At 37.1% G+C, this 26,037-nt stretch overlaps 3 protein-coding genes across 4 annotated transcripts; 2 read left to right on the top strand and 1 right to left on the bottom strand.

Annotated features, from left to right (window-relative positions):
• Nucleotides 1-4,256: 4,256 nt before the first annotated feature.
• LOC120633092 (cholinesterase 2-like) lies at nt 4,257-9,137 on the bottom strand. Its single transcript, XM_039903201.1, has 4 exons — nt 8,928-9,137; nt 7,610-7,856; nt 5,115-6,391; nt 4,257-4,532 (listed from the first exon to the last, which is right to left on the bottom strand). The coding sequence occupies exons 2-4, from the start codon at nt 7,778-7,780 to the stop codon at nt 4,361-4,363; spliced, it is 1,620 nt and encodes a 539-aa protein (XP_039759135.1). The 5' UTR covers nt 7,781-7,856; nt 8,928-9,137; the 3' UTR covers nt 4,257-4,360.
• Nucleotides 9,138-10,543: 1,406 nt separating this feature from the next.
• LOC120633091 (esterase FE4-like) lies at nt 10,544-17,335 on the top strand. Of its 2 annotated transcripts, none has more exons than XM_039903200.1 (4): nt 10,544-10,576; nt 13,647-13,832; nt 14,778-16,057; nt 16,896-17,335. In XM_039903200.1, exons 2-4 carry the CDS (start codon nt 13,659-13,661, stop codon nt 17,068-17,070), a joined length of 1,629 nt encoding a protein of 542 aa, XP_039759134.1. In that variant the 5' UTR covers nt 10,544-10,576; nt 13,647-13,658; the 3' UTR covers nt 17,071-17,335. The 2 variants fall into 2 exon arrangements, with proteins under 2 accessions (XP_039759134.1, XP_039759133.1); XM_039903199.1 differs by lacking the exon at nt 10,544-10,576 and adding an exon at nt 12,390-12,534.
• Nucleotides 17,336-17,830: 495 nt separating this feature from the next.
• Nucleotides 17,831-22,000, top strand: LOC120633208 (cholinesterase 1-like). Its single transcript, XM_039903358.1, has 4 exons — nt 17,831-17,840; nt 18,484-18,702; nt 19,646-20,931; nt 21,826-22,000. Exons 2-4 carry the CDS (start codon nt 18,526-18,528, stop codon nt 21,998-22,000), a joined length of 1,638 nt encoding a protein of 545 aa, XP_039759292.1. The 5' UTR covers nt 17,831-17,840; nt 18,484-18,525.
• Nucleotides 22,001-26,037: the final 4,037 nt, after the last annotated feature.

Consider the following 26,037-nt stretch of genomic DNA (forward strand, 5'->3'; position numbering starts at 1 on the left):
TATGCACGATTCAGACACTCATTCGGTATCAACATAATGTAAAATTAAAATAAAGAAGCTCGTAACACTTTTTTTATTGATAATCTTACAAGAAACTGATAACAAAGGAATTTCTGCACAAACCATGCACGCGTGACGCGTGGAATGGTACCAAGAATGCTGGCTGCATTTTTTCTTTGAACAGCCAGGCTGATCCTTTGCGCAAAAAAAGAGCTAGCCACCAGCATGGTTTGCATGGGAGACAATTATCTCCCCGGGGAAAGTATAAAAATTAATCTTCTCCCACAGCTTTATAAACTCTCAGAGCACTGGCACACCAGTGGAAATAATATCCAAATAATATATATTGTGTAATAATACACGAGAGTAAACTTCTCCTATTCCATGTTCGCGTGCTTTAGCAGGTGGACACGTTGATTATAAGGAATCGGGGGATATAATTATTGTCTCCTGCCCGTGCTAACAGGGTTACAGCACGTTTAGACATTTTCTGCCCAGGGATTGGACGATATTTTATCTCCCCCCGCAAGGTATCGCTACTAAGCGATAAGGCCGTCGTTTGCATTCTACTCCCATATTTTTATTCTTTTTTTATTTCCTTTATTTCATAATGGTGTACAAATAAAGAGTCGAATAAAATTTATCGACTCTCCAAGCATTAGCGTAGCGGTGGAAATAATATCGAAATAAACGTGTTGTCATAAACGGGATTAAACTTCTCCTATTTCCCAGTTGCCGTACTTTGATAGGTGGAGACGTCTGTTATATCCAGCCAGCAGTGCGATGAGGCAATCAACTTAAGTTAAGTAAGTAGCTACATGTTTCCGAAGGTGCGACATTTACCCACACGGGGAAAATTGCGCAGCGAAGAAACAGATGGACGCAGCTATCCGCGCAATGTTAAGATTGCGAGATGATTGAGTAATACTAGCGTCCTTCACTGCCTACCGTCTTCGACACACGACATTTTTTGGCCTTAAATCGGGCGACTTATCTTGTTGAATCAAAACTAATATATATTATACAAGCGAAAGTATATTTGTTTGTTTGTCCTTACTTTACGCTTCACTAAGCAACCAGTCTACTTGATTTTGAACATAGAGTTAGTTGAAAGAACGGAGAGTAAGAAGGGCTATCTTTTTATCCCCGGAAAACCAACGGTTACTACGGATTTGTAAAACACGTAATAAACGCGGACGGAGAGCGCGAGTAACAGCTCACAAGCAGTATTACACAAAAAAGAAGTAAGTGTCAAAACAGAAAAAAAAAATCAATTCAGTGCGTAAGAAACGCCCTCCAGTGAATGAGAGTAACGTGGTCGCGGCAGCGCGGCGGCGCACGCGGCTCTATTTTTGTCGTATATTTCACCAATCAAAATCCTAAACACCAGTCGTAGTAGGTGTAATAGTCAAAATCAAAGACAAATATTTATTTTGACTAGAATCCCACCTGGTGGTAAGTGACGATGCAGTCTAAGATGGTAGCAGGCTAAGCTGTAAGGGAGTATGGTAGTCATACCCCTAATCGGTTTCTACGCGACATCGCACCGGAACACTAAATCGCTTAGCGGTACGTCTTTGTAGGTAGGGTGGTAACTAGCCACGGCCAAAGCCTCCCACCAGACCAGACTAGAGAAAATGGTATTTTGAATGTGTACTTTACAAAAAAAACGTGTGTATGGTAATGAAATTATGAAAACTACGAGGGTTCCAGACGTTGTCTGCTCAAGAAAAAAGTTCACAACTAACTTAGCCGGCTGTTCTTTTTTGGTATCATCACCTTTTAAAACTATTTCATTTTACTATAATACTTACTATAAACTATTTCATATACTTATTAGCTAAAGGTAAATAAGATGTAAGTTTGTGTTAATAAGTTTATGTTTTGTATTGCCTGGCCGATATGGCTACTAAGCGATAAGGTCGCCTTTTTATTTTACTTCTATTTTCATGGTTCTGATTTATTATTATCTATTTTATGAGATGTGGTGTAAAAATAAAGAGTAGATAATAATAGATGACTACATTCTTTTTGTATTTATGTAATGTATATTAATTTGTATATGTCTCTATGTATCTAAGTTATGTTTGGCACACCATATATATTTATTTTGTTGTAGTATATTTTAATGAGAATAATAATAATCACAAAAGTATCACAGAGCATACCAGTAGATTTGGGATAAGGTTTAAATTAAGTTTAAGTCAGTGAAGGCAGATAATTTTATCACGTAGATACACAGATATACAAAATGTTGTGTTGCAAACGTTTTACATTGTACAAAATGGCCAGACAATGTCAAGGCTAAGCGCAAACCGTGACGCGTCAGCTGCGATGCGATTACATTAGCGACTTTTTGTTTTAAAACTGTTTATGGTCGTACTGAGCATAGTTGCACGAAGACAAGATGTTATCATCGTGGGATTGGCCCTTAAAATTAATAAATAATAAAACCTTCACTTAACTAAACCTTTTCTACTTGCAATTCTTAAATTTTTCTGATATAAAATTTTTTAAAATTATAATAACTTATTTTCAATTAATTTGACAAATATCATATAAAGTTAATTTTGTGGTGTCTTTAACTTGTTAACATTATGTTTAATTTAAGGTAGAAGTCCCAAGTTTTCCCAAAGAAAACGATCCTTACACTTAGTCATCCAATCTGTGCCAATTTTCTGTCTAAACACGACTAGGAGAATATTTAAATCGAGAAATATCTATTCAAGTCAATAGAGAAATATCTTTGTCTTTCTCCAAAACTAATTAGAAGTTATATCAAATGTTTCTGAAGCTGAACTGTATTGTCTTTAGTGTGCTCTAACTTGTAGATAACAGGTTTAATGTTGTTAGTGGTATGCCAACATACCATGACTAGCAAATCACTAGTAAAGTATGACAACACACTATTTACTTGTAGCTTGAGCAACATTGTCGGTCTGCAAGTATGGACATCAAGGACAGAAGTGCACGATTTTCTGAAATAGGCATTGCCTAAACAAATGCAATAGCAATTCTGCAGTGCGAATGAAAAATAATACTTTTGACAGTTTGCTAAAACTGTTTTTTAGACTTGTTTTCTGTACGGAAACCGGAAACGAAAATGCATTGAATAAAACTAAGTAAGATACATACGAAGAGCTTGAATGATAAGCATTCAATAAAGATAATAATAAAAATAATAATCTTTATTGTAAGGTATTAAAATATTAAGACATCAATGTAAATAACAAAATAATAATAATAAGTAACAATAAAAATATTGTAAACGCACGTCGCAATTACTCTTTCTACAATAGCGTCATACTTTATGGGTTATCTTATACCTAACCTTCACAAAAGACTTTTGCAGGTTTTTTTTTTAATAATTGGCTTATTTTTATTAAAAAAATATGTTCAGCACCAAATATCTCAGGTTTGATCCAAACCGTCTATTATTAAATATTAAGACAAGGAACCAAAATAGGATTTAAGTTTACTATCCTTTCTTAGACTAATTGCGATTGTACGTTGATAAAATACAATTGAGCCTGCAGATATAAAATAGCAATACAAATATCGAGTAATTTCTTCGGTCGGCTCCGCTTACCAAACAAGATAGTATGATATGATGATTGTTTTTATAGTGTAAAATGTTGATGTTGGAATACACTGCTATATACTGCTTTTAAGTATAATATGTTGTCCAAATTAATGTTAAAGTGATAACAAGCAGACAGACTTGACGTTTCAAAACTAAAAAATGCCATACGAAATAAGTAGGAGCAATAGTACTTAAAATAAATGAATTCTGATTTTGTTTATGGATGATATTTGTGTTACTATCTAAAAAGTAAAAGGCGCTATAAAACACGTCTACCAATAAGCTATTATTTATTATTGAGTTAACTAGTTGCTCAATAGTTAAAGATACATGTTTAACTGACTGACTGATTGATCTATCGACGCATTGCTCAAACCACAGGATGGACCAGGCTGAAATTTTGGCATTATAATAATAATTTTTATTTCTGGCTTCAAGGATTAAATTTTTGATATTAATAATACATTATTTTTACATAACTAAAAGATAATTTGAAGATATTTAAAAGATAATTAACAAAAATTATGTAGGCGTCCGCTAAAATAGGGCTTTTGTTTTGTATGAAAGTCTATAAGTTTTAATGTTAAAAAACCTCGAACTTAACGTGAGCGAATCCACAGGTAACGGTTTTAATATAATTATAATTGTGTGATATTGTAATTAAATGTAAACAAAATATTTACTAACCGGTTTTATTACATTTTAAAGACTATAAATCCTAATTTGTAAGTACAGTTACTTCACAAACATGATAAATAAGAACATTGAATTCCTTAATTACGATTTTCTCCTGTACTTAGTGTAAGTTTCATTCCAGAAGCGTAAGCTGGGATCATTCCATAGCGGTTCTATTGATAACTCTTTGTCTATGACCAACAGTTGAGGTTCCTTCATATCTAATGGGTACCACTTCATTGGCAAGAGTTGCGTTATATTGGGCGTTGGTTGTCTGTAACATAAACTTTTAGTTAGAGTGACATCGGCGCAGATCTCCTCTCACAGAAGAGAGTGGTGTATAATATAGATCTACTTGCTTCAATGCAGTTTGTTGGGCTAAATAGGTAAAGATTACATGAATAGTGAATGTTTTAACTTAAAGCGTTATGGAAAATAGCGTCGAATAGAATTTACGAATTTAATTTGACCTAGGTCCTTTCAGTTTGGACGGCCGATCGGCGCAGTGGGCAGCGACCCTGCTTTCTGGGTCCATGGCCGTGGGTTCGATTCCCACAACTGGAACATGTTTGTGTGATGAGCACGCATGTTTTTCAGTGCTGGGTGTTCATATGTATATTATAAGTATTTATGTATACTATCCATAAAATATTCATCAGTCATCTTAGTACCCATAACACAAGCTACGATTACTTTGGGGCTAGATGTCGACGTGTGTATTGTCTTAGTAAATTTATTTATTATTTTTATTTATTTTATATTGGTACTCGAAAAAGACGTCACGATTGTGATGTTCTTAACTCTTCCTAGTGATAAAGAGATTGTGTGAAAATGTAAAGTACTAAATAACACTTACCCATATTTAGCAAAGTTTGTCCACATCGTACTCATTCTGTCTATCGTCTTCATTTCGTAAAATGACTGAGGCAACGTGACAGCGAACTTAAATATATAAAAAAGGTCATCAGCATGAGTTGCTCCAGGATACTCCCCAAACTTAAATAGTAGTTTAAGCAAATTCATCCATCCATCACGGCAGAATTTATACATGTACACTGGGTAGTCCATGGTCGTTGATAAGAGCTCAGCTGTTATTGTAACCGGATAGACGATGCCTGAATCACCTTCATATTTGGATAGTTTTGCCAAAATATCATTATCTTTATCATCTTCATCGAAATATAGCTTCCTTAGTTCATCTGCTGTTTGTTTCTTCTCCAAATTTGACGCAAATTTTAAATCTCTTGGTAGTGAGCTAAATATATTAAAATTTCGTATTGTCGTATCATTTTCTTTACCTACAAACATATACCCTTCTGCATTGTTATGTCCGATAATAACAGGAACTTTATTGTAGGTTCCCTTTGTGATTAAATTGTATGGAGAATCAGGCATAAATTTGTCAGCTTCGGGAATGTTCTTCTCAATACAGGGAACGAATATATTCTCTGACAGTACTACATCTCCGTAATTTCTCGGTACACGTGTGCTCAACAGTTCTGTGATTGATTTATTTTTAAATAATTCATATAGTTTGTAAGGATCATCTAAATTGTAACCCATTTGATTGGCTAATAATTTCGCCGTTTTAATTGGTTCAAACTGTAAACTCCAGGGTGAAATCGCAGAACCGCTCTGCATGATGGCTTTTTGGAACATGCCTTTTGACATTGGTGAAACAAAATGGTGTAAAACAGATGCAGACCCAGCGCTTTCCCCAAACAGAGTTATATGATTAGGGTTGCCTCCAAATACCTTTATATTATTTTTAACCCAACGAAGAGCTTCTACTTGGTCCTTGAGCCCAACGTTTCCTGGTGCTTCCGTTATTCCCAGACACAGAAATCCTAAAACTTCCAGTCTGTAGTTAAAAGTGACCAGTATAACGCCATGTTTCACCAAATATTCTGGTCCGTAGAGGAAAGGTGACCCTGAGCCGTCTCTGAAGCCTCCACCATGGATGTACACCATGACAGGTTTTAGTTCATTGGATGATTCCAATGGAGTGTACACGTTGAGGGTGAGACAGTCTTCCGTTCCTAAAATCAGGGTTTCAGTGAATCTTTGTGAACATCTTATATGTTCTTCGGACGCATCAAGTTCGCCTTTCCATGATACGTTGGAGTGTGCCGGCTGAAAATAATAAGGATTGTAACATAACTTAGTGGACTATTCTTCCTCATGTTAGTGTTTTATTTTTTGTCCTTCCATTCCATAGGTTTGTTGAATGGCTACTTTTTCCTAGGAAAAAAAACGGTTATAATAGCGGATGAAGGAAGCGCTCAGGTGACAGCTTTTGTTTAATAATTCAAGAATTTTATAGATACATTCTGGGGGTAGTGATAGTGAATGTAAACCGACGCATAACACGGACTGCACAGAAGATGATCCGCAAAATTGTTGCCTATTTCCTCTTTTTTTGCTGTACTCTTCTGTATCTAGACTTTCGTTTAAAGTTCGCCCATGGCAGCTACATTAAAATCATAACCTTAATCGGTTTCTATGCGGCATCAGACCAGAACACTAAATTTATATGGGGTACATCGTGTGGACCTTAGCTTAGGCTAAAGCCTTCCGCTAGACCAGACCAGAGACAACTCAGTAAATAAAAATTCCCAAATTTCCCCTGCCCAAGCCGGATATACAAGTCCACACACTCAGGCATAACTCGTCCGGGGAAGAAATACTACCATCCTTTTTAGTCGCTATTGCATCTTTGAAATTCCGTGTTTCAGTCTGATTACAGGCACATAAGTCTTAACACCTACGCTCCGGGTTGAAGGACACAGAGCGGCACGTTGCAGGACCTGTTCGTTACATGCCCTGCGGAATGCTGCTCTGTTTATAGACGATGGTGTCACGAAATTCGCCAAATTATTAAATAAAAAAAAAATTGTTGTCTGTAAAGTCGGCTTACTGACGATAGTTGAACGTGACAACGTCGTAAGAAAATACTGATGGAATGGTTGCATTTTTCAAAAGAAAATTTTAATTTTACTTGTTTGACAGATGTTATCGTTGCTATAAACAATTGACACCACATTCACTTTTCACTGCACTTCATCCTTGCCGAAAACATGTAAATGTATTATTGTATAGAAGCTGTCTACGCGGACAAGTAGGAGAGAGACAGATGTCGAACGCGGAGGCCGACTGTGTCTCTTTGTCGCTCGTTCCGCGCTCTTGCTTGCACTTCAAGCCTTGAATGGAACGCCTCAGAGCGAGGTAACGCCGCATACGTCATGTTTTTTCGTGCGTGCAGCCGGCTCCATCGAATTATAAGACGTTGTCACGTCAAAAAGCTCTACTCAAAAGGTTTAAAAAAATATGAAGCTTAGAATTTTTAGTTACCTGGAACCTATTTTCATATGTAGCGTAGGGTATGCCAGTGTACCTCACATGTGAGCCGTCTCTTGCAACCTGGCCACGCAACCAGCCGCCGGCAACACGTACAGCCACCGTTGGTTGCCTGACCAGCCGCATCGCCCACAGCGACCAGAGCATCATCCAATACCTCTTCATCGTATTAACATTCGCGATGTTATGAGTAGATAAAATCCGTTTTTAGGTCAATTATAGTATTCATGTTTTTTTAGTCCTGTAAAAGATTAAATGTTTTGTTAATTATTTATTGAATGTAAGTTAAAAAGAACTTTAAGTTGTAAAGAACGAGTATCTCTACGTGATCAAATCATAAATAAAAAGATCCATAGAAGAACTAGAGTTACCGACATAGCTCAGCGAGTCGCGAAGCTGAAGTGGCAATGGGCAGGGTTCATAGCTCGGAGAGCCGATGGACGTTGGGGTCTTAAGTTGCTGGAAATGCGACCCCGCACCGGTAAACGCAGCGTTGTTCGGCCCCCAACGAGGTGGAAAGATGACATCAGGCGAATCGCTGGGAGCCGCTGGAGGCAAGCTGCCCAGGACCGTGGATTGTGGAGCTCCCTACAAAAGACCTATTTCCAGCAGCGGTCAATTGGTTGAAATGATGATGATGATGACGAATGTAAGTTTATATGGAGTTGTTGAGCTTATTGGTAAGGACTTTCAGTTCACATTCCGGAGGGCCGAGTTCGAACCCCGGCCCGCATCTCTAACAATTCTAAGTTTTGTGCGCTAAGCAATTATATTACATGCTTTAACGGTTAAGAAAAACATTGTGCAAGCCTGTGTGTTCTCCATAACGTTCTCAAACGCGTGTGAAGTCTACCCATCCGCAAATGACCAGCGTGGTGGATTACGGCCTAAACCCGTGGAGGAGACCCTAAAGGAGACTCGTAATTGGTTAATCATGAATGATCTTTGTATTACAACGCGTCAACACTTCACTTCACTACAAAAACAATTTACTTATTTTCAAGCAACACTTTAAGTACCTAAAAGCGATTGCGAATTGGCGGGCTTAAACGATTACCATCACACGTTAACCATTATAACTGGGACCCAGGGTATAACGTGCTCTTCGAAGAGAGCATGGACAACGTCAATTTCTTGACTTGGGAAATGGGACTGATTAGAAAAATTTTGTCAGAAAAACTAACAATTATGGCACGACCCGGTAATCGAACGCGGGACCTCTAATCCACAGTTGAAAATGCTACTGGCCAACACATCCTAATTTTTTAAGTTTTACATATATTAGAGTTAAAAAGCAGTGTAAATACTGTACCTCATTTTAGGATTGCGAAATCAGCCACGAATCCATAGTTTATCCATTATTTAATGCATAGTTTTCACATATCGCATAGTTACACGATACTATTACAGCACAAAATACACTACACTACACTAATATTAGTGAAACAAATTAAAAAACAAACTGTATGCACGTCACATCCAAGTTACTACGCCGGTTGGAGAGTGAAGAACGACAACAGAAAAAAAGTTGCACGCTCTTACTGTAGGGCTACCATGTTGAGGTGTTTAAAATGGACAAGACTATTAAATGTATGAATGAATAAATAAATACACTTTTATTGTACACCACATAAAAAACAGGAAAAACTATAAGAAAATTGCATAACTCAACAAAAAAAACAAAAAGCAGAAAAACAATAACCAAACAGCGTATTAGATTTTCGGCCTTATCGCCACATAGCTATTGCCCGCGAGTTCGTTCCCGGGATAAAAGTTTTCTGTCGGTCCAGGTGGGTCGAGAACGTGCGCTGTCTGATTGCAAAATTGGGATAGCTGTTACGCCGTGCATAGTAATAATTATAATGTTTTTATAAAAGGTTTGCAATCTTATTTTATTAAAATTGTAATAAAATTAGATGTAGACTCGATTCAAACAAATAATAATTAAACTATAATACTAACTGTAAAGGTTAAAAGAACTCTTCCCAAGCGTCATAACCACGTATTTATTTTTTAAGTAACTCTGGTGCACAGATAGCTAATATGTAAAGATATGGCTAGGCATCCTGTCACATACCGTTTTAAGAATACTGTTTTAAATTTGATCTAGCTATTGTGAGTATTTCTGCTATTGTTTTTCGTACTATGTAAAAAAAAATGCGTATTTATGTATAATCTTATCATTATTATGCTCTTATTGTTATGTAAATAATACTTTTTAGAAAACCAGCCACTACAACAAAAATGATGAAAAATACGAATAATAAACATCAAGTATATTCCTACCTTTTTGAAAAGATAAAGAAGTAGGAAAATAGTCGTATAGTTTTCTAGCCTAGGACTATATACTAAGCCCTATTTAATCTTTCTTATAAATCATCATGGAACGTTTAAAGACAATATAAAAACGAGGACATGTTCTTCAAAATCAACATTAATAAACACCCTAGTGTACAGCGATTACAAATTCCTGTTTACCTCTAAAATTTGTTTCAAAGGAATTACAACTTTACTGTTCTGAACAATAAGAACTATTTTGAAATAGCAATGCGTTTAACATAGTTATTAACTGTTTTGCCTTATTAGTATCAAAACGTAGAATCGAATGATTGTGTTTATAAAAGTGATTCCGAAATGATCTTTAGGTGTACGGAGGTAGTGTTGATATTACTCTGAAAATGATTGAAGTGGATTAATGTCATGCAAATGAAAGTGATCAGTGTGTACATTTGAACTAATGCTGGATACGTACCTAGTTATAAGTTTGTTCCCAATACCTACTTTATTAAGTGTGTTTAGCAATATTCGTGCCTCGGAGAACACGCCTATCTCTTTTCAGTCGTGTCGGAACTGCCGCGGCCGTCTCATCGCACTATGAGAGTGCCCTGTGTTTGCGCACACACTTGTGCGCTATTATAACTCCCGCGTACCTAGATAGAAAATCTCTCTCGGAGGTAGAGGGTGAGGTAATCATTTATTAACGATAAATAAAGCCTTTTCTACCAACATAACATAGGTAAATTTCCGTTTTGAACAATTTGCTAGAATATTTAGCAATTCTGACAATAATTCAAGATGATATTTTAAAAACTCTGCTTCTTTTGAGAAACGGTTTATGATATAGAATAAAACTAAGTACAACAATGTTTTTCAAAGGAACGGTATTCAGCATTGTTTTTAATAAATTACTATTAACTAATAATTCTCAAGAATATGGGACACAAGTTTGTATGGGAAAACATTACGTTTTTCAAATTGCAAGAGTCATGTCATGTACGACTATTACATATACTATGCTATAATATATACTCACTTATACTCACACTCATAAGAATTCATGAAGACATGTTCTGCTTTAGTACTCATCAACATCATCAAATCAAGCCATTACCACCCAATATAAAGCACGGGTCTCCTCCTACAATGAGAAGGGGTTAAGGCCGTACTCCGCCATGCTGGCCCAGTGCGGATTGGTGGACTCCGCACACCTTTGACAATATTATGTAGAACTCTCAGTAACGCAGGTTTCTTCACGATATTTTCCTTCACCGTTGTCAAGTGATATTTTCATTACTTAAACCGCACATAACTTAGAAAAGTTAGAGCTGCGAGCTGAGATTCGAACTCGGCCCTCCGATAGTGAAGTCGAGCTCCTACCCAACGCGCTGTCACCGCTATTTTAGCTTCTTCTTCACTTAGTCACGCTTTAGTACTAGAACAATAAGGTATATTACCCACTCAATTTGTGGCCCCGCCGCGTCTAGCCGGTAACCGCGGTATTCTTAACTTCATTCTGAGATGTGATACCGCGTGACTAAGGGCAAGTTTGTGAGCTTGCGTTTCTATGTTCACATTATCTTTATTGAGTTTTATCAACATTTGTATTCCGCTGCCACTATCAGCAGCGATAGTAATTATCAGACATTTGATCATATTGCTTCGCTTTTTACAAACATTGAAATTAAGTTAGTCTACTGTTTGCTTTATGTGGTTATTGGTGTAAAACAAACATATTATGTAAGAAAACATTTCGAATACTTCATCATATCAACCCATTACCGGTCCACTACAGAGCACGGGTCTCCTCCGACAACGAGAAGGGGTTAAGCCCGTAGTCCACAAACACCTTTGAGAACATTATATAGAACTCTAAGACATTTTCATTTCAGCAGGCTTCTTCATGATTTTTTCTTTCACCGGTGAAGTGATTGATATTTTAATTACTTAAAAAACGCATATAATTCAGAAAAGCTAGAGGTTCGTGCTTGGATTCGAACTCGGCCTCCTGAAAGTGAAGTCGAGATCCAACACACTTAGCTATTACTGCTTACTTTAAATAAAATGCTGCTGGGCACTGGTCTTCTTTCTCGTAGGAGGAACGGTTTTAGAGCATAGATCCACCACGCTGCTTCAAAACGGGTAGTTGGGTGTGTTTAAACGCATCGCTTGAAACTGGCTGTACAATGTTGCCATTGTTTAATAATCGTTATTTGTCATAGCCCGGATAATGTTTATTGGAAAATAAAACTAAGTTAAACTGGAATTGAAACCAAGACCTCGTGGTCAGCAATCGAAACATGCTAACCACTAAACCAAAGAAGCAGTTACAGTAATAATACATAACTAATACTATCACAACAAAAATCGCTGCAGCGCGATTAAAAATGATATACCGACCAATAGATTAAGGTGGCCTTCAGATAAACCTTTGGCCACCGACTGAACCGTGCCCAGTGACCAAGCGACTCATTGGTGTAAACTCGTGTCACTCATGTAGCACTCGTAACACTGATCGGGAGCCTTGACTATCATTAGCTAAGTGATATAGAAACAATAACATTGTTATAAGTCTATTAGTGTTGAGTGAAAAAGTGATTTGAAAAGTCATCATGGTGTGATAACAGAATATCCAAAGTTAGGTTCGTAATATTATTTAAAAAAATAATTTCTTCCTCAATATTCATCCATTATTGGTTCAGGTCACGTGTCCCCAAGAGATTAGGCCGTAGTCCACCACGCTTTCCAAATGCCTCACAACGTTCAAGTGATATTTGAACTCCCTCCGAAATGTAAGATGACATAACCGCTAGGCTATCATGCTCACAGTACTTATATCTCACGCAACGTAATTCAAGGAAAAAAGCAGCAAGGAAGTTTGAATATATAGCGGGCTCTTTAAAACACGGCAAGTTTTTATAACTATATAATTGGCTGCCAAAGGTTCAAAGTCACCTGTAGTTTAGGTAGGTATAAAACGTACTTACTTATCTATACGTAGGTACGTTGTCTGTTGTATTCATTTATGATTTGTTTGTATAATTGGTATAGAATAAATAAATATATATACTATGACAATACACACATCGCCATCTAGCCCCAAAGTAAGCGTAGTTTGTGTGATGGGTACTAAGAAAGCTGATGAATATTTTTTTTTCTTATGAATATAATACTTATAATATACAGATAAACACCCAGACTGAAAAACATTCATGTTCATCACACAAACATTTTCCAGTTGTGGGAATCGAACCCACGACCTTGGGCTCAGAAAGCAGGGTCGCTGCCCACTGCGCCACTCGGCCGTAAAACCAAAAATAATTATTTGGTACACACTATTAAAGATTACTTCAAGTGACTTTTGGCAGTAAGAGATTTAGAGAAGGGCAATACTAAACAGTAATAATAGACAGTGGGACTTGTGCAATACTTAGTTTGAAACAGCTGCTGTTAATTGGATATCCTTACTAATGTTATGAATGTGAAAGTGTGTTTGTATGTATTACCTTCACGCCCTAAATAAACAATGAATCAACTTGTTTTTTAGCATAGAGTCAGTTGAAAGGACGGAGAGTAACATAGGCTACTTTTTATCCCAACATAATAAACGGTTCCCATGGGATTTGTAAGAAAACGTAATAAGCGAGGACGAAGAATAAGATTCACAACAGCCGCTGGCACAGCTGGTGTGAATCTTATGTTGTGCTGAGGTGCTCGTTGAGTTAGTAGTTCTGATCCATAACTGGTGTGGTAGGTGCAGCTGGCAATGAAGAACCATTGGTTGGTTCTGTGGTCGCTGTGGGCCGCGCGGCTGATGCGGCAACCAACACTGCCGGTGAGGGTGGAAGGCGGCTGGTTGCGCGGCTTTATATCGCCAGATGGCTCTTATAAGAGCTACCTGGCAGTGCCGTATGCTTCACACCCGGAAAAACGGTTTCAGGTAAACCACTAAAATTACCAACAAATAAATAAATAAATTTACTACGAAAATACACACATCGCCATCCAGCCCCAAAGTAAGCGTCGCTTCTGTTATGGGTACTAAGATGCCTGATGTAAATTTTTATGCATAATATACAAATACTTGTAATACCTATGCAGATCAACACCCATATACTAAAAAACGTTCACGTTAAGGTTAAGGCCGTAGTCCACAAGCTGGCCAAGTGCAGATTGATGGAATCCACACCCTTTCGAGAATATTATGGAGAACTGACAGGTATTCAGGTTTCCTCACGATGTATTCGGTCACCGTCAAAACAAGTAATATTAAATTGCTGTAAAAAAGCACATAACTCCGTACACTTAGAGGTGCGTGCCGGGTTTCGAACTCGTCCCCCTACATAACGGTATAATTCCTGCCATATTAAACGCTTGCATTCGCAATTGTTGCTAAAGTACCGAGAAAGTCCGGTCCATACTATACAATGAAATGTCTCGCTCCGACGACGCCGGAGCATCCTCGGGAGATGTTTACTCCATAATGCACAATTGCTATTTAAAATAGGTTTTCTACGCACCTTTCGCTCCGACACCGGAGTATCCTTCGGTGATGTTAACTTCACAATGCACAATTGTAATTCTAGGCACTTTGCATTTCACAATTGCTGTTCTAAATACATTCTATACGTTTTACTCTGACACCGGAGCATCTTCGAAGATTTTGACTTCGCATTGCAATTGCTAATTTCCAAATACGAGTAGGTATGCCAAATCAGTCGCCTTTTATTGTCAGCACTTGATGATTATTGCTGCATATAGTTGTAAAGAGTTTCAAAATCCATGGTCTTGTTTAGACTCGCTTGGGGTCGCGTTTAATACGTAAGCAAGGCAATTTATGGGAATCTAAAAGTAAATACACACATATATCTTAAACACTTTTCAGGCTCCCGGTCCAGCTCCATCGTGGCGTGGCGTTTACGAAGCTATAAACGAAAATATCAAATGCCCACAAAGAAGAGGTAGCAGTATAGTAGTAGGCCAAGAAGATTGTCTAGTTCTGAACGTGTTTACTCCTCTTGATGTTTCGGAAGCTGATTTATTGCCAGTAATGTTTTTCATACACGGGGGAGGGTTCTACGACGGTTCAAGCACACCTTTAATATACGGTCCAGGGTATTTAGTAAATAAGGGTATTATTCTAGTCACTATCAACTACAGACTTAATGTACAAGGCTTTGCATGTTTACGAACGAAGGAAGCGCCGGGTAATGCTGGCATGAAAGATCAAGTGGCTGCTTTAAAGTGGGTCCGAAAAAATATTAAAGCATTTGGAGGAGACCCAGACAATGTTACTATATTTGGTGAGAGTGCCGGAGGGGCGTCTGTATCTTACCATATTATCTCTACAATGTCCAAAGGCTTGTTTCATAAAGCTATAATACAAAGTGGCTCATCACTAGCGCCATGGGCATTGCAGTTTAAGCCTGTATACATGGCTAGCTTATTAACCAAAGTAATGCTGTACGTAACCGAAGATCCTTATGAAATATACGATACACTGATGAATAAAAGTGATGCAGACTTAGTGATCACTAGAGTTCCAAGAACTGAAGGCAATGTGATAATCTCAGAACTTTTATACGTACCTTGCGTTGAACACGAAATAGATGGAGAAGAATCATTCTTGACAGATCAACCGTATAATATACTTTCTAAGGGGGAGTACAATAAAGTTCCTATCATGCTGGGTGCGTGTAATGAGGAAGGTTTACTGTTTGCTGCTTTGGAAAATGATACAGTGTTACCCAAAATTGCAGTTGAGAAAACATTGCCTAAAAACTTATACATACCAACAGAGGAAGAAAAAAAAGAGGTTGCACAAAAGCTGCACCATTTTTATTTTGGTAATAAAGCTATCTCGCATGAGACTTTAGCAAATCTATCGAGGATGCACGGTGAGGTTTACATTACACATCCAATATTAGAAGAAACTGAACTATACCTTGACACCAATGATAAACCAGTATACAGTTATGTTTTTAGTTATTATGGATGGCGGAATATCCTCAAGTTTACTATGGCCAGGGTGCTGAAAGACATTCCGGGAGCCACACATGCCGAGGATCTATTTTATATTTTCAGTCAGAGCATCATACCGTCATTCTTTGAAAGTGAAATGATTGATAGGGTTTCGACTCTGTGGACAAACTTTGCAAAATATGGGTACGTATTCCTTAGCCTTGTTCTTTTGTCACAAGATTGCACGTATATTAATAAGACAGCAAAATAAGCCTATTTATTAATAAACCTCGTGTTGAACAGTGTTTTGTAATGCTAACTTTTAAAAGTTCAACAGACATTACTTCTATTGCAGTATGGCAAAATATTGCATTACTATTTTGACGATATGTGTTGTAAAGGTTATATGCTGCCATTTTTAACACGTCTGACCGCTAGATGATACTGATATTTCGATAGGTTTCATAAAAAAAAATCTAATGTGTAGACTATTCGGAAATGCAATCAAGGAATAAAACCTTGACTTTAAACGATAATGACTATGAAGATACTAAAAAGCATCAAATCCTGATTATGTTAACAACATAACACACTGAGATCGCAACTATGTGTGAAATACACCTCTTTATGTTCCCAATAATTACCAGCCAGATTGACGTCATAATTTCTATTTTGTTATTTTCGTTATAAGTTTTGAAGAAAAAGGTTGCAGGTTTTTGTGTTGACCTTTTAGTACCTACTGCAAAATTTTAGTACTTATTAAATTGATGAATATTGTTGACTTCAAGCCCTATGTCTGTAATTACAACGGCAACCACGCTCTTCATAGCGGAACACAGCATTGCAATAATGCTGATTAGCAGCAGAATTAAGCATGGCGATAGTTTTTCCCTGGACAAGCTCTTTAGAAAGCTCTACTATTATTTTTTATGGGTGTTAGTAAAAGAACAATGGAATGCGGATCATTCTTCAGCTCTTTGAAATAAAACATCAATCATCCTAAGATTTATTGCATTAACCAGGAAATTATGTTTTATTTCAGTGACCCAACGCCGAATGTGTCAGATTTGTTACCAATGAAGTGGTTTCCACTGGACAAGTCGAACCCTCAGTCCCTGGTCATCGATGAGGAATTCTCCACTTCTCCGCTTTGGAACACTGACTCATTAAAATATCTACGTCAAGTGTACTCAAAATATAGACGAAAAGAAGACTGACCGTTTTAGGATAAGATTTATAATATAGTAGTCATAATGATAATTGTCATCTCATTACCGGCTCGCTACAGGACAAGGGTCTTCTCTCATAAAGAAGTATATGGGCCGTGGTATCATATCATAATGTATACATGAAGTATTATGTGCGAAACCGCAATTAGCAATCTTTATTGTTCTTTTTTTACTTTTCTGCATTCAGTGCATTATTTCAAGCATTTATTTTTACTAAAGGTGGTTTGTGCAATTGTGTAAATTGACGGTTCGTTTTTTCCTCATATATTAAATTATGATTATGATTAAAAATATATATCACTTAATTTGTCTGCATTTTTAATCAACCTCAAAAGAATCTTTGAATTATGAAGATATAACAAGATGACATTGCAGGTGTCCGAAACAAAGTTACGAATAGTTAAAGGTTAATTAATCTTTACTTAATAATGTGAAAGTATGTTTGTAAGTCCTTCCTCTACGCCCTAACTTAGCGACCATTCGACTTGATTTTAGACAAGAGTTGGTTGAAACGACGGAGAGTCACGTAGGATACTTTTGACCCGGGACAAGAAATGGTTCCCACGGGATTTGTGAAAAGGCGGGCAACAGCAAGTGGTTCAATAAATGCAAATTCTGAGTTTCTTGCGAGCTTCTCCTCAGTAGAATCAACTAGACGACCCAGACGATAAACAGACTCGAGGTATCAAAATAACCTACTACGAAGTAGTCATACGGTTAAAATTAGAAGAAGAAGAAGAATAAACAATTTATTGCACGTAAGTAGATTTTGATATGTGTAAAAATCTACTCATCATTGTTTATTTTTATTTATTTATTAAGAGCACTAAGAACATGCATATTGTTTTTAAACATAGCACATACACAAAAACATGGACTGATATATATGTTATATATTGTAATAAAATTATGATTTAAAAACAATTTAGTAATATTATTCTAAATGATTTTCTTATAATATTACAAATAAATGAATTTAGAATTTATTTTGGGTTACGGGATGATATGCAAATATCAGATTATGCAAAAATTAATTACTGTGATGAGATACAGTGTAATAATATACGGGCTCCTTGAGGCTGAATAAATAGTTGGTTACTGGGCTTACGACCAGCTAGAGCAAAAACGTTGTGCGCACCAAACCACCTCAGTGGAATTAATTAATAATTAGAACAACAATTCTATTAATTCACAATAAGCGTTGCTTGCATTAAGTCGTCGTAAAGTTTATCATCAATGTAGTTTGCTAGGTTTTCATTGTATTCTCTTTTTCGTTACTTGTTTATCAAAGATTCTTACCAAACGGTTGTTAGATTTATTATTTTAATCGAACAATAAAAGTGCTAATTAGAAGACAGGGGTGGTTTCGATCAACGTAAAATGAGGTAAATTAATCTTTAGGGAGGAATTTGTTTGTTGCGTAACGAAAAGCATTTACGTGACATGAAGGCTTCGAGCTGGTTAGTTCTCTGGTCCCTGTGGGCCGCACGTTTCGTCCAGCAGCCCACGATGCCCGTGCGGACCCATGGAGGCTGGCTTCGCGGGCTGATGGCACCCGATGGCTCCTATAAACAATATCTGGCAATACCGTATGCTACCATTCCAGAGAATCGGTTTCAGGTAATAATTGTTTAATTTTGTATTCTTCTTAGTAATATTGATTTGCATGTCGTAGGTTAAAAGCTCGAAGTAAACCCCGGCTTGACGGCCGATTGGCGCAGTGGGCAGCGACCCTAATTTCCTAGGCCGTGGGTTCAATTTCCACAACTGGAAAATGTTTGTGTGATGGACATAAATGTTTTTCAGTGTCTGGGTGTTTATCTGTATATTATAAGTATTTATGTATATTATTCATAAAAATATTCATCAGTCATCTGAGCACCCAGAACACAAGCTACGCTTACTTTGGAACTAGATGGCGATGTGTTTATTGTCGTAGTATATTTATTTATTTATTTAAAAAACCCTCCTCTGCGTGGGCTAAATGGAAGATAGGTATATCGTGTAAACCAACCCGGCATTGGGGCGAGCAAACCACAAAAAACAAATCGGTACTTCCTGACAACTCCTTTTCTCAAAATGTAAAGCATTTCGAGTATAAACGTGTTATAAACAAAATATACAAAAATATTATAGAAAACTAAAGTCTTTCTGCTTTTTAAATATAAACTAATTTATATTCTTACTATAGTTTCTAGTAAGAAAAGGAAATTTTTAGAAACAAGAGGAATTTAATACTTTCTACTTTTTATTATCGGGTGGTAAATTATTATTCTACTCCGTGATCCTCGCAATTTCGTCTACACAATATATCAGCATATAACAAAAAAAGGTTTATAGATTACTGATCCAGTAGATACAGATAATAAAGATAGCGGTGCTACTTCTTTAAACTTATTTTAACAAACTGAGTGTGCGATTATATCTTGACTTTAAACTTCAAACGCTACTTGGAGCCTTCGATTACGTAAACATTACTAATCCCACTGGCACATACACCAAATTCATCTTCCCTATTATTCTTATAATTCTTTATCACGTGTAAAATTTCTCATGATTTAAGGCTCCTGATAAAGCACCAACATGGCGAGGCGTTTTCGACGCTGTAGAAGAGTACATTCGATGTCCACAAAGATTTTCTGAAGAAGGCATGGTCTTGGGCCAAGAAGATTGTTTAGTCCTTAACATATACACTCCAGCCGAATCTACACCATCCTCAAAGTATCCGGTCATGGTATTTATACACGGTGGTGCATTTTTCGAAGGCTCTGCAACTACATTTTTGTATAGTGGAGGTTATTTAGTCAGAAAAAAAGTCATCTTTGTCACTTTCAACTATCGGTTTAATATTCAAGGTCACTTGTGTCTGGGGATTAAAGAAGCTGCGGGAAATGCTGGGATGAAAGATCAAGTGGCAGCTTTGAAATGGATTCAGCGTAATATCAAAGCATTTGGTGGTGACCCAGATAATGTAACACTGTTCGGAGTGAGCTCTGGTGCTGCATCTGTGTCTTATCACATGCTTTCGCCAATGTCTGAGGGATTATTCCACAAGGTTATAATAGAGAGTGCTTCTTCACTTGCACCTTGGGCCTTTCAATTTAGGCCAGTATACACGGCTAGTTTACTCACCAAAGCAATGGGATACACTACTGAAGATCCCTACGAGATTTATAACATATTGTTGGAAAAGACTGACGAAGAGCTTGTCCGAACAAGGGTACCCAGACAAATAGGTAACACAAAAGTTTCAGAACCACTATACTCACCGTGCTTAGAAAAGAAAATAGTAGGAGAGGAAGCCTTTTTGACTGATCTGCCATTTAATTTGTTATCAAAGGGAAAGTACAATAAAGTTCCCATGATAATAGGACGGAACATTGAAGAAGGGTTATTTTTGGCAGGCATGGAGAATGTTACAAGTATAAATAACATGAGGGTTGAAAAATCTTTACCAAAAGATTTGGCGATACCAAATGAGGACGTTCGAAATGAGATAGTAAAAAAGTTAGAGAGGTATTACATGGATAATAAAAATATCAGTTATGAGACGATAGGTAATCTTTCGAGACTACTCGGAGAGATTTTTTTTGTTTATCCGGTTTTGGAAGAGACAGAACTTCACTTGGAGAATAATGACAGTCCTGTGTATACTTACGTTTTCAACTACGATGGCTGGAGGAATATGGCTAAATTCTCCCTCTTATCGTGGGTTCTGTGTAGCTTCCCTGGGGCAACCCATGCTGATGAAATGTTCTACTTATTCAGCCAACCGATGCTTCCTTCAATGTTTGAGAGCAAAATGATAGACAGGATGACGACCATGTGGACAAACTTTGCTAAATATGGGTGAGTACGAGTTAGATATATTTAGTTTTTTTCTATTACAAGTAAGTGCTTCATTTAGTTTTGTATTTGGATAAGGTTGTTATCTATATATTTCCTGTCGAAGCTCTTTGTTTTTTTTACGTTATTTTAGTTTATGATAGCCAGTGGGTAAGACTTTGACTTTACTTTTGGAGGCAGAGTTCGAATTCCAGCACGCATCTCTTAATTATAAAAGTAATGTGCGTTTTAAGCAATTAAAATATCACTTGCTTCAACTATGAAGGAAAACATCGTGAGGAAACCTTTATGGCTCAGAGTTCTCTTTAATGTTCTTAGGGGCGTGTGAAGTCCACCAATCCGCACTGGGCCAGCGTGGTTTACCTCAACTCCTTCTCATTATTGGAGGAAACCCTCAACTCCTTCTCATTATTGTAGGCCGGTAATAGGTTGATATGATGATGATTCTCTATGATTCTCTACTAAAAAGTGCCCAAAATACGAGAGGTATCTCGTATTTTAAACTATAATATCTATATACTAAGGCCCAGTACATTTTTAAGCAGTTCCCGCAATTCCACATGTTATCTCATAAATACAAAGAAATATGTAACAATAAAAGAAAATGCACAAGTAGACTCGCAACTAGTTTCGCGCGTATACTTAGTTTTTCTTATTTCCGCAACGCAAAATTGATTAAAAGTAGAAGCTTTCTTCAACAATTTTGATTTGACAATTTCCATTAGGTAGGGAACCTAATGGAAATTGTCAAATCAAAATTGGTTCACTGTTTCTCGTTGTAGACAGTAGATCCTAAGAAAACCTTTACCTAAGATTAGGCCAGAAAAAAAAAAAACAAAAACGCTAAAAATGTTTTTGTGTCGTGATTTTTTTTTAAAGCGCGTGTGTTATTTTCAGGGATCCTACACCTGAGTCCACCGCTCTCTTACCAGTGAAGTGGACTGCGGCCAACAAGTCGTCTCCGGAGTCTTTGGTCATTGACGCCGAGTTCTCGACGGCGCCGCTCTACTCTCGGGAATCGCTAAAGTACTTGCGGGAAATTTACTCCAAGTACAGAAGGAAAGAGGATTGATGATGGATACTCGTACATAAAAGTAGGATGGATGTACAATTATCAAACCAATCAGGGATAGCTTTTCTTTTAAAATTGTCGTTAAATTAAATAGTTTCGAAGTTCTATTCTGTTTTATTGTTTTTATTATTCATTATCAATTGGGGAGGTGACTTGTGTGGGATGCAACTAGTGTCGATACCCTAGCTGCATCATACATCCAGGCCACCTCGTCAATGGTGGGTGCGGCTGCTACCAGTGCCGAGCAGGCCTAGAGGTGTAAATATGAACACCTTGATAGCAGTTTCATTTTTGTGCCTTTTGGAGGAGATACTTTGAGACCGTGGGGTCCGGAGGCACGTGCTCTTTTCAAAGAATTATCTAGTCTACCGGTGATCCTAGACAGGGCTGTTACATTGGCCAAAGAATTTGTTTGGCCATCGAAAGCGGAAATGGTGCTAGCACCTTAGGAACTGTGCCTCGCTGCGATGGTTTCGAAAACGTTTTAGATTTTATTGTATATACGTAATAGTTTATTGTAGGTTTTATTTATAAAACAAATTTACGCCCTAAACCTAATTATCCAATTAAAAGGATAAGAATAGAAAGAGCTAATAAATAGAGTAAACGCAATTATAATCTGTTTTAGTTAATTTATTATTTTCCAAAAAGTTGTACCAGTGGTTGACTAATTTTTTCAATGGTGTTTGTGGGCTTAACTAAGGAAGAGGCAATGGCGGCGGAACGGCTAGAAACACTGACGAAGAAGGGTTTACGCCGTAATACACTACGCTGGCCAAGTGTGGATTAGTACACTTCACTTCACACGCTCTTTAGAATATTATGCAGAACTGTCTCTTTCTTCACGATATTTTCCTTTACCGTAAAAGCAAGTGGTATTTATTTGTTTAAATTAAAAACGCACATATCTCTGAAAAGGTTTTTGCTGGGTATCGAACTTAGTCCTTCCGAAAGGAAAGGCGAAACTTTAACTTTGGCTATCACCGCTTCAAGCTCATATGTCAATGTGCCAAATTTAGGCAGTCAGCAGTGTTTGAGCTGAACATGCATGCAAACAAAAATCCCACTTTCACATCTTTACGTATCAAACCGAAACTACTGAATGAATTCAAATGAAACTTGGTATGATGTGAGTTCAAACTACGAGGCAGGACGTAGGATAAATTTTACCCCAAAATTCAGCACATTTCCTTTAGCTGAAGGGAGGAAACTTGGTGATTTAATAAGTAAGGTTGTGTACATTGTAGCAGGACGCTGTGTTTGTAGTTTTTGCTGGTAAAACCGCAAGACAAAGCTAGTTTAAAATATTTGTAAGTTTTTAGGACAGTTCCTCTCCGTATACCTATAATAATATGTAGGTACCAGGGGGTATTAAAGCCTGTCGGTTAATACGGCCTGAGTGAGAAAAATCTTACTAAATATAACGGAAAATCTCCATTATGAGTTTTTAAAAACCTAAGGATAGGCATTGTAAGAGTTATAAAAAACCTACCTGATGTTGCATCAGATAAGTATATCTCATCCTTTGGGTTATTTAGGTATCATATATGGAGCCCTAGCATTATTTTATACAGACAGTTTATGTAGCAGAGGTTGCTCTATACAAACAACTTGTTCCAAAAGTCCTGATGTTATAAGTGATAATAGTAGTTGTTTGATCTGTCTTAAAATATGTCTTGTATCAAAAGGCCTAGCGTTATAACATATGACATATGTTTATAAGTCTTGTTTTAATTTATTGAATAAAAGAGCAACGGTAGAGTTTCTTGCCAGTGGTCTTCTCTGCCGAAGACAGCATTCCGAACTGGTAGTAGAGTCATTTGAAGGTAACAAGTAATATGAATTATAGAGAAGCTTAATATACAGTATTAGAGTCGGTCCAGTTGTTTTATTTCACTCCTTGGGAAGTCAGGTTTATAGAGTACAGACCCACAACACTGCTCTAATGCAGGTTAGTGGGCTTTAATGATGTCTTTTATAAAATGAATACTTTAATAGGAAGGAAGAATAATAGTCATGAGAATAAATGATTACTGCTAAGAAACTAGGTATTAAGCTTCAATAATACTGTTAATTAATGAAAGATCTAAGTGCTATCCTGAACATTGTTAGTATTATAGTTAATATCGGAATACCTGGTCTTCTATCCTTTTTTTATATTTTTTAGCACATGCACGATGCCTCCAAAACGGGCATTATGATCGGAAGATGATCTGAGGGCAGATCTTTGATGATCATGATTTAAGACATCTGTTTAGATACAAAAGCGGGGGACAATCCCTTTTTTATTTGACGGAGCAGCATATCATTTAGATCTATCCATCGGCGATCTATCTTACTCACTTGGCATACATTTGTACTGTTTACCGTCAAAAACTACCCACGAACTGCAGCCCCTTGACAAAGCAGTTTATCGAGCACCATTGGGATGCTAAAGTGCTTTAATTTTTTGGCCAAAACAGAAAGAAAAGGTAAAGGTACTTCACAAAAGCAAGTGAGTTGGTACTGTCATGCCTACGAAGAAGACAGTATGAATGATGCAATGAGGCAATGCTCGCGTTGCTACAAGTGGTATCATGAGCCTTGTGTCGGTTTGTCGGTACAAGATACTGACTGACTTGTCCAGATGGATGCGAATACAGGCAATTTATTTCAATTTCTAAGGCTATTTATGTTCCTATTGCTTTATTTGTATGATTATTGATCGAGTTAGTTTAAAGAGAGTTTAAATTTTAGAGGCCTTTTTACCCTCCCTTAGTATAATAAGGCTAGAGCTTAGAAGAGACCTGTAGAAGTTTAATATTTTTTTAGTTTTTAGCAGAAGATGCAGCTTTTCGTTAAAACTTTGTAATAAATTAAGTAACTGACTGATTAATAATAAAACTTGTTGGCCCTTAGCTAGGCCTTAATACCCCCGGGTACTTTTAAATGCGCCTTAATTATATTCATTACGTTATTACTATTTAAGCATATTACCATTAATAACATAATATGTCGGTCGTTAGGACGACCTTCGCAGTGTGGAAGCACGATGTGTAAATCCTGTTTTCGGATTTACACATCGTGCTTCCACGCAATAAAAACAGATATGTACCTTCTTGTATATAACTAAACCACTTAAGGCACTGAGTAATGCTACAGGACATTGAAAGAACTCAAACTATTAATAATGAAGATCGTTCTTCACAGCGAAATATATGGTTTTTGATATGTTATGGTCGCCCGCTTTACACGATTCAGAAAAAATTCTCGATACAAAAAAAATTACATAGTTAGGTAACAAAAATTTGTACAAAAAAAGATAAAATAGAAAATACTATATTATATTGTACATTATTATGTATTATGGCCGTTTTACATATTTTAATGAGTAATTTATACTGATATTTCCCCCAAGTTTGGATTAAAATTTAATTTATGATGAACTAAACACAGTGCGGTGTTTTGAACGGTGACTAGTGTGCACACTTCCCCAAGGCCGGATGACGTTAGAAATCGGGGGAGGGCCATAACATGTCCTACCCTTAACGCACATTTTTAACCTCCAACCGATGGAAATGAATGCCTAAATAAATAAAGCCTAACTTAAAGAAATTCCTAGACATACATGCCACCAATAATTATCACCTAAGAGTTGGTGAAAAGTTTTCTATACACATCGCCTTAATCATTATGCATTCGACTTACGCGATTCCTAGGGTTAGAAAACGGAAACGCATTATTCCAGCAGATAGACTGTTATCGACTCATTATATGTGCTGATTTTGTGTACGGAAGGATTATAATCTCATCGACGTAGATCTTCTAGTCTGTATTTTGAATGAGTCGCTAAAAGGGGTGAAGATTAAACCGGGATCGGGCCCACTCGTTCGCTCGGACCCATTCAATGTTTAATAAGAACTGTCCTAAGCGTCTTCGAGGCTTAAGTCGGGAGCTTGTGTGGGGCCCAACTACAAAGGTTGGATTTGGGGCTATCACTTCAAAGCATCGGTGGCGATTGGACAAGCTTTTGTGTCTAATCGCAAACCTCTCTTAAT

This window comes from Pararge aegeria, chromosome 21, assembly GCF_905163445.1.
Source record: "Pararge aegeria chromosome 21, ilParAegt1.1, whole genome shotgun sequence".
In the NCBI taxonomy this organism is placed as follows: Eukaryota; Metazoa; Arthropoda; class Insecta; order Lepidoptera; family Nymphalidae; genus Pararge; species Pararge aegeria.

Coding starts and splice junctions, on each gene's coding strand:
- LOC120633092 (XM_039903201.1), bottom strand. CDS start 7,780: ATGAAGAGGTATTGGATGATGCTCTGGTCGCTGTGGGCGATGCGGCTG. Junction 6,392..7,609: donor CATATGAAAATAGGTTCCAG/GTAACTAAAAAT, acceptor TATTATTTTCAG/CCGGCACACTCCAACGTATC. Junction 4,533..5,114: donor ACAAACTTTGCTAAATATGG/GTAAGTGTTATT, acceptor TTTATGTTACAG/ACAACCAACGCCCAATATAA.
- LOC120633091 (XM_039903200.1), top strand. CDS start 13,659: ATGAAGAACCATTGGTTGGTTCTGTGGTCGCTGTGGGCCGCGCGGCTG. Junction 13,833..14,777: donor ACCCGGAAAAACGGTTTCAG/GTAAACCACTAA, acceptor AACACTTTTCAG/GCTCCCGGTCCAGCTCCATC. Junction 16,058..16,895: donor ACAAACTTTGCAAAATATGG/GTACGTATTCCT, acceptor GTTTTATTTCAG/TGACCCAACGCCGAATGTGT.
- LOC120633208 (XM_039903358.1), top strand. CDS start 18,526: ATGAAGGCTTCGAGCTGGTTAGTTCTCTGGTCCCTGTGGGCCGCACGT. Junction 18,703..19,645: donor TTCCAGAGAATCGGTTTCAG/GTAATAATTGTT, acceptor TCATGATTTAAG/GCTCCTGATAAAGCACCAAC. Junction 20,932..21,825: donor ACAAACTTTGCTAAATATGG/GTGAGTACGAGT, acceptor TGTTATTTTCAG/GGATCCTACACCTGAGTCCA.